Here is a 20013-nt window from a genome sequence, read left to right as displayed (position 1 = left end):
CCGCTTAATTTAAAACCTAATGAAGAAAACGTTCCATAGAGACACTCTAATATTTGATCTACTGTCATTTAATTATGCTTAACTGCTATAGAATTCAAATGGAGAACCGATTTGTTTGAAAATCCATGACTTAGAATCAACACGACGGTAAAAACATGCTATTTGAAAGTTGTTCAACTCAAGATATAATTATGAACAGGATTATATTTGGGGGGAGGGGGGGAAGGGATTTGGTTTTTGGAAGAAAAAAAAATTAAATAATAAATTTTGGAAAAAAAAATCAAAAATTAAAGTTACAATATAAAAATTTCAAATCTTTTGGAAAATAAATTTCAAAAATCTATAGCTGTTCACAAAAATTAATTTTTTTTGTAAAAAATTTCAAAAATTTTTGGAAAGAAAATTTCAAATATTAAATTTTTTGGAGAAAAATGTCAAAAATCCATAGTTGTTTCAAAAATTAAAGTTAAAATATAAAAAATTTTGGAAAAAAGTTTCAAATATTTAATTTCTTGGATTTTTTTTATGAAAAATTAAGTTAAATTTCAATTTTTAAACTTTTCGTAAAAAGCAACAACTACAGCCACCCCCTGTCGACGCCCCTGATGATATGAATGATTATTTGTCAAATATCGAATTTTTCCACTTACGAGGCATACGAAAATCCATGTACTATCATTATGGTATATATACATATATATATTGATCATTTACCACCAAGGTAGGAAATACATGTATGAAGTTGTCTCACTCTCATTAACGCATGTTGCGTGACATAATTTTCTTCATATTCATTTTATAATAATGACTAGTCACGCCTGGCTCTGTTCTGCTGGTGAGGGGTTAGTTCATAGTAATGAATAATGAGTATGAAATGACGTCTTTAGGGGAGATTAACGATTGTGTTAAGAATCGTATGTAAATACAGTACATATATTGGCCAAAAGTCGTTCTCATTGATTAAAAGAACCATCAGTCAACATTATACATCTTATACAAATATTACATCAGAGTACAGAGTCTTTGATGTATGAGTTGTCTTTGCATTTACAATCCGCATTTTTCATTTTAATAGTAGTTGTTTAAAAGTAGTGTTGGATTTGAGTCAAAAAATTTGAGTTCGAGTTCTGCGTCGAGTCGAGTTCATGTAAAGACAATATACAATTTTCGCTTCTTCGAGAATTTCCACATAATATGTAGTCTAGTTTCTGAAAACAAAAATTAATCTGATATCCCTCACAATCTGTAGAATGTTTTGGAGGAGAGCTGCTTAGCTGTCATGAAGTTTGATTGAATTAGCTGCGAGCAGCTATGAGATGAAGGAAATAAACTCTCTATCAAGCAAGAACATGGGCAGGAATCACTCCGTTTTTCATCTTTAGACTTGGGATTTGTGAGTGATTGCTCAAAAAATTGCTCTCTTTGATTTTTTTGTGGGGAAAATAACTCATTTTGGCCTTTTTTTTGTATGTGAAGATTGATCATTTTTTTAAACTGCTGGAGAAAATTTGGATTCTAGTTAGATTAGACAACAGCTTTGATGATAATTCTTTTATTATATTTTCCCTCGAAATTAGAGAAAGGGGAAATTTGACGCAAAATTTATTTTTCAATAATCCCTCTTGAATCCTGCAAAAAATGGAGAAATACTTTTTCCCAAATTGTGGCAACCTTATCTTCCATTTATGCAAAAGGTTGGACGTAATATCAGTGGTGGTGATGATGAGATGCTTCTGTCTAACAAGACTCCTGAAGATGTATCCAATTTCAAATTTTCTCCAACTACTAATGTGGACGGTAAAAGGGAATTTTGGAACTTTTATGCCTAATACTGATCAAAGACAAACATTAGGCGTAAGAAAGTTCTTCTAAAATCTGGATTTGCCAATATAATATAGCAAATTTATCTATAAACTATGATAAATATAAATTATCCTCTTAAAACTGTATTTTTCTTTAATTACAAATTGTTTCATTTTAATATTTTGGATGATAATTTTTTTTTAAAAGTTTAACGTTCTTTTTTTACTCGTTTCGTCCAAAATAATCGCTTAGAAATCCTAAGCTACTCAGTGTTATTCTACGTTATTCATAAACACACACTTGTAGTGAGACTTTATACTTAAAATTCCCTCGTCCAGATTAAATGGATAATGATAGCAGCTTTAGAAAATAAAAAAACACTCTTGGGGGTTCCCAACAACAAAAATCGCACTCTAAAAAATGCTTCAGATTTACAACCCTTAAATATCAACACACTTATTTTAATAGGAAAAGAGCGTCTGGAGTTTATTACTCTCTTTTTTTTATCATTACTTTCTACTTATTATTTTGAGTATGGATTGTTCGAGTAATTAACAGAAAATTGCCGGCTTTAGTAAAGCTGAGTTGTTGGTTTCCCCGAATTTGAGTTCATATCCATCCAACACTATGTATTTAAAATAATATGAGGAACAGAAAATATGTTTATTTTTTTTATTTCGCACAAAGTTTGAAGCCATTAATTGTATTTTAATTTATAATTTACGTTTGTCTATGTTTATTTATAGTAATTACTTTTTTTTAAAGTTAATTTGTGGGTAATTAGTTTTGCTATTTATATAATACGAGTAAATATAGCATAAGTGCTTGCATTTTATATAAATAAAAATTGTAATTATGCAGTACTTAAAGAAGATCCTTTGTTCCCTATGATGGATGTATATAACTTTTTACACTTACACAGAAATATTTTCTAATTTTCGTTTTAATTTAATATCTGTTTTCACGTGCAAAAATAGTTGGAAGAAGAAATATAGAGATAGTAATCCCTTGGTGCTAGATCCGGACTAATAGTTTGATGAACTCTTAACTAAGCTTCCAGAACTTTAAAATATTGTAATTTTTTAATCAAAATCAGCTGTTTTTTGTCACAATTTGAAGTTTATAATATTTATTGTTGGCAATTTTTTTTTTTTTTTTTGTCTTTTCTAAAAAGTCATTGGTAAATTTATATTTCCAAAAGTTAGGTCAAAAAACAAAACAATGTTAATCATAATAACGGTCCTGGCTGTCATTAAATAGGCTGAAAGGATCTATGAGAGGAAAAAGGAAATAAATATAAATCCCACTCCTGTTTAAGCTATGTTGTTGATTCTTTATTCTACACCGAGTCCAAGAAAAATTTATACATATAACTCCCAAGCAAATCCACTGTAATTAACTTACACTTAAATTTTGTTCCCTCAAGAATGAAATAATAATACTAACAGCTTTTGAAAATATAAAATCACTCCTGACATTCTCAACTACAAAAATATCGCACTCGTTTTAGTTCATATTTTTTACAGCTCTGCCGAAATATTTGTGTGGCTTAGATAGTATCATGATGGAACAAAATTAGGGAGTTTGTATTACAAAAAATCCCTGCTTCTAGGAGAGGTACTCTTTCAAAAATTCCAATTACTGTCAGAATCAAAGTGATTACCATTTTTCCCTGTTGAATGATTTTGCAGGTGAAAAGTTAGACTCAATGGACGCTTATGAATATACCTTTTTACCAAAGAGGAAATGATCTTTAAAATGGCAACAAGTTTAATATAATAAGTTTTACAAGGTAGAACTTTGAACTTATTATAGGATAAATGAATATAATTTCTAATTGTCTTGATGCTTCTATCGTTATTTGCAAAAATAAATGGTTTTTTTGGGGTTGTTTTACTTTCATCACAGTTTTAAGCTCCTCTCAATAACTTCATATTGACTTCATTCACTTTAGGCCATAATAAATAAAATCTAATATATTTGACCTAAACCGTATAATTATAACTATATGCTAAATATAGCCTTTAATTTCAATCTAATAATATGGGATTTTTTTTAATTATGTAGACCTAATATTTGACTCAAATGCCCCGTGTTAAAATCTGATTCCTCTCGTCCCTTTATCAAAACATTAATTTTACCTCTTGTCTTTCTTTTTTGCATAACCAATCAAACTGGTTTTTTATAATTAACTAACCTATAGAATATACGAAACTATGTAGTTTCTTCTTATACAGGTTATTAAGATTATTAAATCGGTGCATTTTTCAAAAATCTTAAAATGGTTGCGTAGGTCACATTTTAGCTTGAATTGTACATATGAATGTGGAAAAAGGGCGTATTTAATGTATCCACCTCCAGGATCATTCACAGCTTGAATCTAGGTCCGTAAGGAGGGTCATGCATTTACAAGGTAGTTGCTTGGCATGTCGGTCATTGTCTCATTGATGGAGGCAATCAGAGAGTCCTTGATGACATGGAATATTTGATTTGTTTTAGTTTCAACGTAGCATCAGACAAAATAATCCGATTAAAATCCGGACTGCTCGGGGTTTCCTTCCCAATTAATTCATAGCAGTGTTCACTCAGCCACTTCAGCGACCTCTCTGAGACACTACAAGGTGCTGAGTCCAACCCAAGGCGGATTAAAATTTAATTTGGGATCTCCAAATTTGAAATTATCATGTTTTTGTGGAAATAAATTGTATTGATACAACAATATTTCTGTCACCAAAAAAAGAAAAGTCATCAGACAACTCCATCTTAACAAAATCGCGAGCGTACGCAAGTGCCAATTTCATTTTAAGGCCCTGTATATGTACATATAAGCGCCCCTCACAACAAAGTGTTAGCAAGGGGCATAACTTTTTCATATAAATATTTATGAGTGTACGTTGGGGAGGGGGTTCGGATTCCCCCCCTCCCCCCGGGCTCGAGTACACACGGGTAGAAGGAAAGGGTGACAAATAAAATAACATAAAAATAAATTATATCCTTAAATTCTGATAGGTATAAAGTTATCTACTTCGCAAGTGTAATGGTGGTAAATCCTAAACATTTTCACTATGTAAAAATAAAAGAAATAGAAAAATCACATGGTAACCCTGAAAATGTGAAGATGCTTTGAGAGAGTGCAGCTTAGCTATCAAAAAGTTTTATTAAATTAGCTACGAGTATCTATGATACTCGTAGCTTAAATAGTAAGTTAAATTAGCTACGAGTATCATAGATACTCCTAGCTAATTTAATTTAATTTAAGGTCCTTTTCTAAAAAAAAACAACCTCCGGTACAGATCAGGGCCATGTTTTTGTTGGAAAAGTCTCGTGTTTTAATAATTAAATACACAATTTTGAGCAAGTTTGATACTAAAGACAATACCGAAAGGAAGGTTTTTTTGGGTAGAATTAGGTTGAAAGTGCATATTTTCTTCAAAAAATGCAAAATAAATGTTTTTTGTTCGAAATTCATATTTTAATCATGAATCATTTCGTATTTACCAAACTGTTAGTTTTATTCTTGAGGAAAAAATATCTCAATCGAAAGTAATTACTAATTAGTGTGCTCATTAAATGAAGACAAATGTCAATCTAAGGAAGAAATTACTCCGATATCGATTATCAATTTTTTTGTCCAACAAGGACTTACACCTATAACTATCCAACAAATCCGTTATTGATGAGCAAAAACCCTCCTGGTGACACTTTAAACACTGTTCAGATTGACAACAAAAACAAAACTCGCACGTTAAAAAATACTTAAGATTTACAAACCTAGCTATATTCGGTTTTTTACTCCCGTCATTCTGACGGATTTTTGTGGAGAAAAACTACAGTTATATTCTCCATCCCTATGCATTTTTTGATCAAGGGTGTGTTAATGAGTGAACATAATTTAAATACAAACATATTTTTCTTTTTCATTATTATTTCAACTCTGTCTTGCCCCTTCTCTCCTTAGAGCCTACTAAGACAAGGCTAATTTAACTTCACACTCATGTAGAACCTGGTATTTTAATACCCCCCGAGTAATTTGTAACTATATATTATTCATTATAAAAAATCTTCGTTATTATAGAAGAATGCACCAAGTTACAAAGCAAGTCATTTGAAATTCTATGGGATTTGATTTAAACCTTAGCATTTCTTATTCAAATTTCAAGAAGGAAAATGACGTTCAAAAGAACTACATTGTTTCCTCAGTCATAAAATCATTCCGATAATGAAATACTTGAAATTACACACGTTATTAAGGACAGATGTATCATTATACAATCACCACAAATATATTATATTGGTAAATTAGTGTTGTGTAGATCCTTATTTAGGACTGAAGACTCTAGTCCCATTCAGTTCAATCCGTAAGAAGTGAGCTGCCCCCCCCCCCTCCTCCAATTAAGGAATTTGTCCTCTTTACTAGAAAATTTAATATTTTGATTTTTTTTTTTTCAAAAAATGTTATCTTTCTAATTAAACAAAAATCGATGAATAGCTATGGATTTTTCTCCGAAAAATTTAGATTTTTTTTTCCAAAAAATTTTACTTTCGTAACTGGGGATTTGTTAATTTATTTTTCAAAAATTTAATTTTTGTAGAATAGCACTGGATTTTTGAAATTTAATGTTTAAAATCTATTTTTAAAACTTAAAAAAAAAATCATTTTTGATTTTTTTTTCCCAAAAGAATTGATATTTAAATTTTTTCCCAAAAACAATTCCAAACACCCCCCAAAAAAAAATATATATATATAATCCTGCGGAGACCCCTGATATATGGTATAACAGTCCTAAAAACTAATAAAATTATGTCCTTGATGACGCCACTGAACTTTATTACTTATTTCTTAGGTCAGTTCTAGTACCTTTAGTCCAAAGGACCGGTCCTAAGGCTGGACTGGATCGAATAAATAAGGACTGATACAACACTAGACTAAATGCACGAATATTTTGCCTAAAAATAAAAACCTATTTTTATTTTTTTACTTACAATGAGAAGATACTCATTGGTAACCCATTTTTCAGAGTAATATGTCGGTATTTTTTACATTGATGTTCCGATTTCGAGTATTACTCGTATCGGACTCATCCCTAGTATATGTACATTGTAATAATTAATGAGACCTTGAAAAGTCATCTAAGTATTCCTGTGTATGTAATTTTAACAAAAATTAAAATTTTAGAATAAATGATGTGTCAATTTACGTATGTACAATAAATGAATACTTATTGAACTGACAACACAATTTACTAGAGGTGCATGTACTTATAAATCATTTCTAAACAACTATTTGTGTTTAAAATGTGGATATTTAATCAAGGTATCAAAGCATTTATTATTAAAAATATGATTTTTTTTTTACGTCCAAATGTCTAGTTTTTTCTCTTCGTGTCTCATTAAAGTAGCAGTTTAATGAGACTTAAGTGTGACCAATAGAGCATTAGCAAACTAACAACAAATTAATTAGCCGCCATATGGCGCAGTGATTCTAAGTAAATTAATCCACTATAATACACGTCGAGCTTTTTGAAATGGACAAATATACAGTGTACTTTCTATTCAGCTGTTATTATTGATTTTAATGACTTTTCCAACTCTTCCCCACAAATGAACTATTGGTCAAAATTACGTTTTATTTTTTTGACATAAAAAAATTAATTTGCTGCCATCTTTTTTTTTAGAAAGGAACTTTGAGTCCAAATGGGTCTAGAAAAATCACTTATGACCGAAGTAGGGAAAAAATTAGTCCTTCATATAGGACTTGACATCTGTCTTCTCCCTGTTATCAGTCCTTCCAAAAAGTCCCGAGGCATCATTTTCACTACTTTTATAGTTCAGTATCTCAGTTTACCCTTAGATTTAGTTTAATAAATCTTTAAGTACATTTAAAATACGGGAATATTTTGCCGTTATTCTTAATTTAGGGATAATCTCATTTTTCATAGGTTATGCTATGGGACGCTTTTGCGCCAGATTTGGACGCGTCTATAAAACTTTGGACTAGAAATAAAAATTTAGGGAACGATATATCCGTAAAATATAGCTATATATTTATCAAAGATTTTTTAATGTGACGGCCTTTACATCCCAACTCGGACGTCTTCTTAAAATTAAGGACGAAACGTCAAAATTTAGGTCCTACACATTCCTAATATGGGGCTCGAAGATGAAATTTTCACACCCTCTTTGGGTAGCCCTTGAACCAAATGTCGTCGTCATAATAAAAAAAAGTCAGAGGTAATTTACGGAAAACATATTCATTCTTTTTAATTTCGTCAAATCAGCAACCAAGATGCTAGGGGCAGCTCCTGGGTGTGGCATCAGGAGTCTACTTCATGCCATGTGTCCAAGAAGTATCTTGCCTTGTTTGAAGAGAACTGCTACGACGTGTGTGGTGACCATGGGCCAGTAGCTATTGGTATATTATTTTGTCTGGGTCTACCTTGAAGCACACACTATTAAACATCCCTCCACAACTAAGGCAAGTCTGGCGGGTACCATCAAAGAGCACTTTGTATTTATGCCCAAGGACCTATTCATCTAAGTCTGTGATCGTGTAAGCTTCAAGACTCATTACACCTACAATGACTTTGTTTTTTATTAGAAATTACAGATTGTTTTATGTAAATACAAGAGAGCGCCTGGATTTTGTATCTGTCAGCCCCGTACATAACAGGAAATATACCACCACAATTATTAGACTAGCTTCAGCTGTAATTCATTGCTGTTATCGTGAACTCATCAATTTTTTTGTTTATATATACATCTAGCATTGCTTACGATCTATTTCTGTCTCTCCCCCTCCCTAGTCCTTGTCCTCGTTTATACCTTCTACATGCTTATTATAAACAAACTAGTGTTGGGGTTTCGGTCTGGACATTCTGGAACGTTCTGAGACTGACATAATTTGATAAAATTTCGGTCGGGCCAGTCTTGTTGTAAAGATTGTTATATGTGACGGATTTTACGACCTATTCGGAAGCGTTCTTAACATTTATGACAGGTACGGATTGGTCTTTTTGGTGTTTCAAAGGCATTTCTAGAAAGAAAAAATGAGGGGGTGAAATGACGTTTTTTTAGAAAAGGAAATTTCCCTCCACGTAAATTTCCATCCAGTTCGCTATAGATAAAATGACTTAAGACCAAACAGGTAAAAAGTTTGGTTTTGGACTTCCTCTCAACACTAATACAAGTATCTAGTGTCATTGTATGCAAATGTTTATGTTTCCAGCAACACTTATGCATTTATATGTTGAATCATAGACGGATGAAACCCTTCCTGTGTGTGAAATTAATTATTTTTGAATGTGACAACAACAACTATTGCGCAATTTGAGTTACGAACGATGTGATTTAGAAAAGGAACAAATCAAAATTAGTCATCTGTATTTTTCTTGTTGCCAACTGTTGATTATTATTAAGGAAATAGTTATTAATTATTATATGCATTGAATTGATATCAATGCCTGAGTATGAAATGACACTTATTCTAAATGAATTAATTTAAAAATCCAATCCAACTCCATCTGACCAATTAAGTCGAAATGATAAAAATAGTAATTGCTTTGCCCATAAAATTTTAACTGACCATATTATATTTCAAAAAAAAATATTTTCGAATTAATAAAGTTATTCAATAAATTTTAAAGTTCAAAAAAATAACTTTGTCTTGTATCACTTATCTGAAAAATACTAGTCACAGCCCTGTCTATATACATATAATTATTTGGTTATATTTAATTTTGTGAACTATGTCTCACTATAACAATTCATTTAAATAATATTATTTTTTATTTTCCCATAGGAGAGTAATAGGATACTACGGAACTCCCTGGGTAAGATGGAACCTTCAGAACGTATTAAGTTAGAGGAGATCCTTGATATGTGTATTGAATATGAAAGACAAATTGAGTCCCAAATGGAGAGTAAAGGAAATGGAGTAGATCCAAATCGAACTCCATCCTCTTCAAATGGAGGATATGCCTCTCTTATGCCCTTGCATTCGCCTAACGGGAGTCTACAGCCCAAAGGGTAAGATCAACATTAAATATGTATCTAATGTTATTTGGGAGTAGAAATACATTTAATTTCTTTTAATATTACAAGTTTAAAAAGTGAGTTTGAGGAGCAAACATAAACGAAATGATATCGAACAAAAAAAAGATAATGAGAAAAATGGATTTCTTTCTTTTATTTACTACATTTAAAAAAAAACAAGAGAGAGAATCAGGTTGTACTGTGTCGATTTTTACTTATGACCGAGGAATGCAGTCCAATACGACCCTATCCAGTCCAGTTTCACTTGCCAATTTTTAAAAAAGGTAAAATTTATCCCTCATGACCTCATACAGGGTGTTTTTCCTACTTTTAATTATTCTGTTGTATAATAGAATCTTATATATGTCTGTTTTTGGTGTTATCAGACATGGAATCCAAAATGGTCGAGTAGATCAGTCGGAAATTTAGCAAGTAAACGTATAAATAACCAGCCCCTTTTTCTTTTATTAACCTCTGAGGTCATTGAGGGCCTGGTTGACCAAAAAAAAAATAATAATTTCCTTTCCCTTCTCTCTTGCTATATTTCTCTGTCTCTTTCTGTATCCCTCTCTTTGTCCCTTTTCTTCTACCTTTATTCTTTGTTTATATTCTATTATAGTCAGCCCCTGCAATCCCGATACCTTCTGCAAAAATATAAGATGGTATATCTTATATTGCATTATAACAAAAAAAAAATAGGGTGCCCCACCCTCATAAGGAATTTTTGTAAAAAAAAATTTAAGGATCTTTTTGAGAAAAGTTAATTGGACTCAAATTATGTAGCACAATTTAAAAATTTGATTTTTTTTCGAAAAAATCATCCAACCCCCAAAAAAAAAAAAAAAAAAAAAAATATATATATATATATATAAACGAGGTGTGTTCAAAAAGTAAGATGACTTTTCAAATTTCGCAGGCAATGTAGATTCGGTATGCTGGATTTTTTAGTATACTTGCCATGAACATTTGTTTTCTGTCTCGCCTATATAAAATGTTTAGTTTGTTTTTGAGAGGCATAACGGTTATAAGTATTTTGTATGTTCAGCCATTTTGTCAGTGGAGGGGGGGGGGGAATGCCTAAAACTTGCGTACATACTAGATGTGGACAGATATAACGAGCAAAATATTCAATATGTGCATCTTGTTAGTATTGGAAAAAATTCTAAGAAATTTAGAAACTGTCTACAATATTCTATATCAAACAGTCAGAAAAAGGGAAAAAGGAGGGAGTAGATAAGGGACTTTTTTAAATGTTTGTAGTCAGGGCATGCTTAATACACAGAGTACTGCTCATACATTAAGAGAAAAGGTTACGATGTACAATAAAGGTAACGCCTGAAGTACGTACATATTAATATATACTTACAAATGAGGAATATCCGATAGGATTGATGTACTTTTTGAAAACATTTCAAGATGTTCTACTTTGCATTGGCTTAATCCCAACAATAACTTAACATGAAAGAAGTAGAGAGAGGGAGAATAACTTTATGTCACAAGTATTTAAGGATAAGTTGTGTAACACATGTTTGTTTCTATGTACTCTTATGCTCACTTAAGTGAAATAATTGACCAGGTCTTTTAAATTTGAAGAGATGTTTGTGGTACTTACTCATCTCTCAAAAAACATCCAAGACCGTGGAAAAGATGTCAACTCTCTCCTTAAAAGTTTCTTAACAGATTGCATCTCATATTGTATTTATATTTATAGATATGATTTTTAATTACAGAATTAAAACGAATGGATCTTTGCCTCGCGAAAAAAGGCAGGTTTCTCCAAATACAGAGCCCGAAAATATTATTTTTAACTTTGAAGGTAAAAAAAAAAGAAGAAGGAAAAAGTATGATATTTTTATGTATACTACATATCTAAATTTTCTCCATTGCAGGATTAGCCAAAGTGAATGAAGAGTCATTTTTGATTCCTCCATCAAGTCCTCGTACACGAATTCGAACGTACTTGGGCTCCAATAATGGAACATCCTCCTCTTCTCGCTTTTCTTCTCCTCCTCCTCCTCCTGTAGTTAATGAACCATGTTCTCCCCTTGAGGGAGGTATAACAAATGAAGATGCATCCTCCTCTTCTCCTAGCTCAACTGTTTGCAGGAAACCCCCTCGATCAAAACATGATCAAGGTCCCTCGTCACCAATAAAAGACTGTGAAGATCAATTTCAACCGCTACCTAGTGAAGAAGCATCTAGTCGAATGCTCATTGGCACAACAATGCTTAATCATAAGTTAACTGGTAACTCCATTTTACGGAATGGTTTATCTCCAGTTGCTTCTTCTTCGCCACCTGGGAGTAAAACCCCGTTGCAGGAATTCAATGTTAGTTCAAAATTACTTTGCTCGAATATAGTGCACCTCAAACTCACTTATTTATCCTGGGATGTGTTAATGACATGCAAAACAATAGGGACACTTTTTAACTAAAATTTTGGTCTTATTTACATATAGAAAATAGCAACGGAAGTTTCAATATTAAAATTAGGAGCGAATTTGAATCGAACCTACGTCATTGAGTTAAGGAGAATGATTTCTCCCAAGCACACTGTTCTGAGCTACCGGGTACTCGTTTTCATATACGAGTATAAAGACAAACTTTGCTTTATTAATATAGATAATATGTCTCCTTATTTTTTATGGGGGAAAATATTCGCTAAGAACAACAAACTATCCTGTCATTCTCAATCTGCCAAAAATCTACGGATTTAATCTGTTTGCTTATATATCTGTTGAGTCCTACTTTTTAGGGATCTCTGTCCCTTAAGGCCCCTTTTTATAGAATCTTAATATTTTGTATTTGTAAAAAGTGACATTATTTTTTTTTAGTCCTTGACTTGTCATTCTCATAGCTGTAGTATAATGCTAGATTACTTTACCTAAACAGACGTATCATTTCAGACAATAAGAATGAGAAATGATATGTTGTAAGGTGCGAGCGTATATTGTAATATAGCACTTAATGAAGAAAGATATTGATCACTGTCAAATTTTGAATTTATTTCAGAAGTCATACAAAATCGTAGATACATTAAAATCCCAGCGCCATGCACAAATCCTTCTTTTGTCTGCAGTCAAACGACAACTGAGTGATTTGGAATCTGAAGCAGCGGAAGGATTAAAAGAGTTGGAACTTGAAAGGTCACTAATATTAGGCGAACGAGAGGCCGAAGCAAGCGAATTGGATAAGGTATTTTCATAATTCAAATGTGGCAGTGTTCAACTCATTTATTATTTTTAATTATTTCTTTAAAATTATAGCTAAAACTACGTTGTAATCAACTAAAAACGCAAGAGGCACGACTTTCAGGTGTATTTCAGGAGTTGCAAAAATCTTTATCACGGAAAACCGATAGTGCGAAACATAAAATTATTGAGGCAGAAGACGAGATTAAAAGGTAAATTTAGACATTTAAGATTTCATAGCATGCAGAACATGGTTAATTGGAGAACTTTTCCTCGGAATAACGCTATTCAAACTCCGAAAATGGAGAGAAAAGATATAACTCTTTATTTCATGTGTTCAAGAGGTAGTACATTCTCTCCGATGGTTCTATAAATTTAGACTTAAGCCTCCAATAAGGTTTTATCCTCATCCCTAACGTGTTCTTCTCTTTTTGAATGAACAGGGGTTGTTTTTAGGGGATTATTTGCATATAAAATGATAGAGACAAGTACTATAACAATAGAAATATATGTATTGATTTTAATAGGGATACCTAGAAGGAAATGACTCAGTATTGCAGTGAAAAGGATTTCTAGTCCGGATGCAAAAGCCTTGAGTATCGAATTTAAATTCTTCAAAAATAAGGACGTTACAAGTCCTACAAGTACGTTGTTGACAATAATCCATATAAGAACATTGTTTTTTTGTATCGAAGTAATAAAGTCTCCGAAGTTTGTCCCCTCTAGATTTGGGAGCATGAATATGAGGTTACATATGACGGAGTCACTGTACATATAAATATTTTGCATAGATATTTCTGTATCCTTGCCCTTGCTTTTAATGATATATTCGTTGTAGACGCCAGCAAAAACTGAGCATAAGGCTTGGAATAGTATTAAATGTAACCCCCATCCTTTTTCACCAAAATTGATGCGTGATGATATTTGAGATGAGGATGAGATATCCATTCTTTGGATCATACATCCTATAGTAAGAATAATTAAAGAGAACCATTGCTTTCGAGTCAGATATTTTTTAAAAATAACCTATGTAAGATTGATGTGAATGAGAACAAATTCTTTAGTTTTTGACAAGAGTACCTGATAAATGACTCCGGTCAGGATAAGACGGATTTGAAGAAGTATGAAATATGTTGTAGGATCAAAGATACTGAGATTGATAAAAGTGAGGTTGTTATAAATGGCGTATTGGAAGGACGGGAGGAAGTAATATGCAAGCAAAACTCGGTTCTTTGTAATGTTTTTGGTTAGTATTTTTGGCCCATTTGAGGCTATTTGAATGAATAGTGAAATTATGAGTTTGATAATCTCAGAGACCAATATAATGATTGTGGGATTATACGGGTAAGTGGAGCCTCCTTGTCTGGAGTAAGTGATAAGTAATCCTGTAAGACAAGAGGATGCTTTTCATTTATACATTGATCTATGTGCCAAGTGGTCCATTAAATTTGAATTTTAAACTTCAACAAGATATAATTTATTAATTAACAATAGAATTTCAATAAAAATTAATACTATAAATAGTATAATCACTCTTAATCATTAATGTAGCCGCCCATAGTAGTAATGATGGCCTCTGTGTTTGGATGACAGCACTGCAGGCCTTCTCCTTAACATGCACCCAAAAGGTGTAGTCGAGGGAGTTATATGCGCTCTATGGGGGGCCAAAATTGTCAAAATAGAGTTTAAAATAACTCAAAGACTCATTCAAAAGAGTCTTCCAAGGGAGGAGATGGGGGTTCTTTTTTTGCTGTTGTCAAAAATGGCCTCTCCACCCTGACAAGTTTCTTTACACTCACTTGTTTGATAGCTCTCTATACAGTTTGGTGTGAAACCCCAAGATCTCTTGGATGGGTCCTAATGGACTTGATGGATTGGCCTGGTCTGTTTTCTATTACTCCTCCGGGTCCAGTTTGGTATTTTTGACAGACTTCCCCTCCAACGTTTCAGACTTGCTGACGGCGTATACCGTGGTCACAGAGATACCCAACTGCTTGGAGTGCTTGTTTTGTTATGTAACTAATTGTTTAGGCTTTAATATATCGAAATATGAATTAATTTCAATCACTCAACCTTCATTTACTATTGAATTAGTATATGTACAGACTTCAATGGACCACCCGGTATTATTTAATTCCCTTATAAGTTCCACTTATTTACCTTGATTAATAAAGAGACTCATATATGCTATGAAAATAACTCCGCTCCATTTTGTCGGAAATAGTTTCTCAAGATTGAGGAAAGAAGAAGACATGCTATACTAATGATTTATATTATATCAATTATTTATATGGCCTTCTGCTTTCTTTTAATTGATTTTTTAGGAGACGGGGGAAATCTTCACTATAATTAATTTATATTTCACGACACTGTGTATATAGGAATATGAATCCTGTCTTTTTCCACTCTTAATTCAAACTGAAATATATAATGATTAATGAATACTCCTTCGACATAGTAACGCTTAATGTTGTTATTTACTGATTAGAATAAGGTTATTAAAATAATATATATATATATATGCGGACTAAATAGCAAACTGATTTCTGTTGCATTTCTTTTTTTGTCATTTGAATAGTGAATTTCTTGATAAGAAGTTTTGTATGCATGTACTCCATTAATTATTACTCATTATTGCTTTCCGGTTTAAGTAGGTACCTATCTAATTAGTAAATCATCAAAGTAATGACCAATAGGTATTTTCTGCTCAACATAAAAAAGACTTAAAAAATATATCTCTAAATGTCAGTTATTGAAGGACACTAAAATAAAATATTTTTATATATATACTTTTAAAATCCAGGTTGGAAGGCTTACTATCAAAAAAAGAGACTGAAGAAGAAGAACATTATATTTTGATGCATCTCAAGGAACAGTATGAAATTCTCGACAATGAAACAAAGGTATGGGATATTTATTAATCATTGCATGTCTACCTAGTTCTCCTACAACTAACTAATTAATTATTTCAGGCTTTTGAAGACTTGGAGTTTCATCAAATGGAAGAAGAGACTTCGAAAGAAACGGAGCGTGAGGAACTTTTAAAGGAGATATCTGATGTTGAGGCTTTGGTAAATGAGAAATTAAAGAAATTGGAGGAAATTGACTTCCAACGTAAAAAGATACTTTACAATGCTCGAAATGAAACTCAAAGTTTATTAGCCCAAAGACAGAAACTCCTTTGTGATTTAGATAGAGAAAAAATTAAGTTATCCTCCATTGAGAGAAAGCTCTCCAGCTATTTCCTTTCTGATAAGGAACAACTAGTCATGGATGATGGAGATTATTACGAGGAAGCTCGTGGAATGGAAGAAGATCATCGTCATACTATCGTATCCACGTCCTCTATGGAAGAAGAGGAGGAAGAAAATGGTAATCATTGGAACAAGCCTTCCGAATTAGATCATGCACTCAAAAGATTAAATCTCTTTGGTGGCGAGGATAATATTGACTCTGGATCCTCATCCATTCCAGGTATTCTCCACACCAATGGTAACTCATGTGAGAGTGGAAAAATTTCTTCAGAGTCTATCTCGGAACACTCTACTACAGTTGAATATAGGTAAGAGCAAAACCCCTACCGATTATTGTACCCTTATTATGAAAGGAACGAATATCTAATCAAGAAGTATTACATTTTTAGGGTTCACTTTACTACCCTAGTATTAGTTGCAACTGTACTCCCCTTTCTTATCTAAGTTAATTAAAATTAAATTATTTTCATTCAATATGTTACTACCTAAATTTGATATGGAATTTAAATCTAAATATGTTCATTCTTTGGAATCCTGAATCGGAATCTATTCTAGATTATGAATAAATTTTCAAAAATAAAATTTAAGATGTGAGAAGAATCGACTCTATAACGATTTAAAAAAACAAAAACAAAGTATATTTATGTATTATTACTAAACACTGCACGATTGCTCTATGCCACAGCATTTTGCCCACTGGCTGAAACATGCATAAATTATGGATATTTCAGCAATCATAAAACACAAAAAAGACCATTAGATCATTCAACTGAAATATGTTTGGCCTCTGAATTCTTTTTTTCAATCAATTTTTTAGAGTATAATTTCAATTTAGAGTCATATTTTGAAGAGAAATAAATATAATTATGAAAATTAAAGATAATAACAATTAATTAAAACCATACCATCATTTGAAAAATGGAGTAATTACTAAGTTATCTTGAATACAGTTCATACAAGAAGTGTCTAATCGTACAAAAATCATAAAAGTCAAATGATGGATTATTCTTGGAAGCTAATATTTTTAGTTTATTATTTTTACGATTGATTTATATTATAGCTAAAATTGAAGATTAAACCTTATATTACAAGTACAAAAGATTTGCCTTCCAAAAAAGCTTAATTTAGATTTATTTTTTCAGTTTAGCCTTTATTTTTCTTATAAAATATTTAAAAAATAATCAATGTTAAGTTGTGTGCATGAAATGGTCCGAAAATTAAATATAGCTATGTCGATTATGTGATAAATTATAATTGTAAAGTTCTTACAAAAAATTGGGAAATTAATTATGAGTATTTTATTTTAATAAAAAAAAAAATGAAATTAGTGTATTCTAAATTGAGTTATAGCTTACTCAAGTTGAAAGGTCTTTCGAAGGGGGCCAAACTTTAAGGAACACCCAAACGGGCTCTCATGCATCCACAATTCTATAATTTTACACATGTTGTTTCTTAGATGGGTTATACTTTCTGACCAAAAATTATCAAAATTGGGGATGGTGAGGGTGATGGCAAAAGGGTGTGTATAAATGACTTGGAATCCCCCATTTATAATTAAATGGAACATAATGGAAAGAAATTGATTAACTTATGTAATGCATTACATTTATGCAGAATTACTATGTAGCTATATTTCAAAGTGTTGCCTACAAAAAGAGGGGGGGGGGTTCAATATGAAAAAGAAATGGAAGGGAAACTACATTTATGTTTAAGCATTCGTTTGATATCAAACTTTTTTTTTTTTTTAGTGAGGATGAAGGAATTCGTGTCAGTGTTTCTTCATCGTATCAAGAGTCAAATGAGCGTTTACGAAAGAGCGGCAGCAATCAACACAAAATAGTGGTAAAACATTTTTTCATTTCTTATTCTAATTTTACTACAATTACTAAACTATTATTAAGATCCTCACTTCCACACATAGATTAATAAACCATGTACAAAATCATGACTTAGTCTTACTACCACTCCTCCCCATTCGCTTACTCTCTTAGTTCTTATGACTAGTGCTGTGTTCGTTCTTATTTAGGACTGAAGACTGTGGACAGTCCCGCCCAGTTAAGTCTCGGTCCGGTTCACTTCAGTGCTGTATATTAGTCCTAAAACTTATAAATACGTCATTCAACTTTATTTCTTCTTTTTTAAATCAGTTCTATTACTTACAGTTGGTAGGACTGACGGTCTTAAGGACCGATCCTAAGACTGGACTGAATCAATAAGGACTGACACTACAGTAGTTATGACTTTGAAAAATACATAGATATGTGCATCAACATTAGTAGGGATTTGTAAAATTGTGAAAGTCCATCTGAGCACACATTTTTTTAAAAGTATATGGTTGTAACCTACAACATAGAAGTTGTCTTATTAGTATTGGATCGTACCCTAGGATAGATTTTCTAATCAATCTCAACTAGTATTGTATCGGTCCTTAGTTATTCAGTCCAGTCTAAGGACCGGTCTAATTGGTACGTCAGTCTTTGGGATAGTTCCTTAACTGTCTGCCCTTGGAATTTTTCATAAGAATATCGATAGTTTATTGAGCCAATTAAGATTATTGCTCATATATTGCAAAAAATATTATATTTTTCCTTATAATACGAACATATTATATTGTTAGTTGGTTAAATAATTTATTCTATTATATAACGTAATAATTAAAAGGAGGAAAACAGCCTCATTGACGTCACGAGGGATCGATTTTATCCTGTTTAAGAACCGACAAGTGGGACTGAACTGGAATGGATGGGACCGAAATGACCTAGTCCTTGATCCTAAATAAGGACCCACACAACACTAGTCTCAACCCCCCTCCCTTTTTTGTCTTTCTTATCTTTCCGATCTTTTTCACCATGTATTGCTCCCTAGGCAAGTTTAATAGAAATACAAGATTAGACTATCGTGTAATCGGCCTTGATAGAATTTTCAATTTGATGTACCGTACCGACTGTTGAGCTAGACAGACAGATATGACGTCATAGAGTATTAAAGTGGTCCTCTAACAGTAACAGTCAAGGAAGGCAATATGTAGCTACTCTCGGTAACAGATATACTCATTGACGGCACTATTAAAATCAAATTGAAAATCAATTGGTCAAAATTTAGAGTTCAGTTGGGATCACTACTGCAATAAGCACTCTGTATGGCACAATCCTCCGCCTATTCTTATTTTCCCTAAATTTATTTTTGCCACATGGAGCATTTTGTTAAATCAACATAATGACACCAATTTCAGCTCTGTACCTCAATATGTGCCAAAGTTATGGTAGATTATGCATTTTTAATTAATATTTTGTGCCACATTGAGCTGGACCTCTCAAAATTTAATGGGCTCTTGCTGTGCCTTTGTATAATCTTTGTACCAAGTTTGATAAAAATTGATCCCTAACTTTTCCTGTAACCCTGATAACTAAACAACAATCAGAGGCAAAAATATAACCTCCGCTGAACTTAAATCGGAGGTAATTATTTTAAAAGCTGGAAAGGGAATTTTCTAACAGTGCCATGGTTCAATTGATCATTAGAAAAAACGAGGCTATTACACTAAAGTACTAGAAAAATTATCACGCATTTGTTATATAACCATCAGTAGGGATGGGAATTTTATAGAGCGTGAGGAGAAGGTGGGAGCGAGATCGAACATCTTATGTATTTAATCATTAATAAATCATACGCTTGCTAACATTAGCTGTCTGTTGTATAAATTTAGAGGATAGAAATCCTCAGATACATTAAAAC

At 32.2% G+C, this 20013-nt stretch overlaps 2 protein-coding genes across 9 annotated transcripts in view; one reads left to right on the top strand and one right to left on the bottom strand.

Moving 5' to 3' along the window:
• LOC121124807 (uncharacterized) overlaps positions 1 to 20013 on the top strand; it is a 149766-nt gene that overhangs the window by 126659 nt on the left and 3094 nt on the right. For 4 of the 8 annotated variants that reach the window (XM_071891235.1, XM_040720005.2, XM_071891237.1 and 1 more), the window contains 8 exons: positions 9602 to 9828; positions 11565 to 11650; positions 11724 to 12163; positions 12846 to 13028; positions 13100 to 13236; positions 15828 to 15927; positions 15997 to 16586; positions 18027 to 18120. In XM_071891235.1, coding sequence (XP_071747336.1) covers positions 9602 to 9828; positions 11565 to 11650; positions 11724 to 12163; positions 12846 to 13028; positions 13100 to 13236; positions 15828 to 15927; positions 15997 to 16586; positions 18027 to 18120 — 1857 coding nt within the window. Of the gene's footprint in view, positions 1 to 9601; positions 9829 to 11564; positions 11651 to 11723; positions 12164 to 12845; positions 13029 to 13099; positions 13237 to 15812; positions 15928 to 15996; positions 16587 to 18026; positions 18121 to 20013 lie in introns of all 8 variants that reach the window. The other 4 variants (XM_040720006.2, XM_040720004.2, XM_040720008.2 and 1 more) reach the window with 1 other exon arrangement.
• Positions 12818 to 15458, bottom strand: LOC121124808 (UDP-galactose transporter senju). Its single transcript, XM_040720010.2, has 3 exons — positions 15185 to 15458; positions 14105 to 14409; positions 12818 to 14050 (listed from the first exon to the last, which is right to left on the bottom strand). Exons 1-3 carry the CDS (start codon positions 15276 to 15278, stop codon positions 13406 to 13408), a joined length of 1044 nt encoding a protein of 347 aa, XP_040575944.1. The 5' UTR covers positions 15279 to 15458; the 3' UTR covers positions 12818 to 13405.

This window comes from Lepeophtheirus salmonis, chromosome 9 (genome assembly GCF_016086655.4).
Source record: "Lepeophtheirus salmonis chromosome 9, UVic_Lsal_1.4, whole genome shotgun sequence".
Lineage (NCBI taxonomy): Eukaryota > Metazoa > Arthropoda > Copepoda > Siphonostomatoida > Caligidae > Lepeophtheirus > Lepeophtheirus salmonis.
The sequence above is the reverse complement of the archived record's forward strand: the minus strand, read 5'-3'. Positions and strand labels throughout refer to the sequence as shown.

Bases quoted from the DNA above. Each gene is read 5' to 3' on its own strand.
- LOC121124808 (XM_040720010.2), bottom strand. From the start codon at position 15,278: ATGTCTTCTTCTTTCCTCAATCTTGAGAAACTATTTCCGACAAAATGG. The intron at 14,410-15,184 runs GTAAATAAGTGG...CTTGTCTTACAG, and splicing joins GAGTCTCTTTATTAATCAAG to GATTACTTATCACTTACTCC. The intron at 14,051-14,104 runs GTACTCTTGTCA...AATCTTACATAG, and splicing joins TGACCGGAGTCATTTATCAG to GTTATTTTTAAAAAATATCT.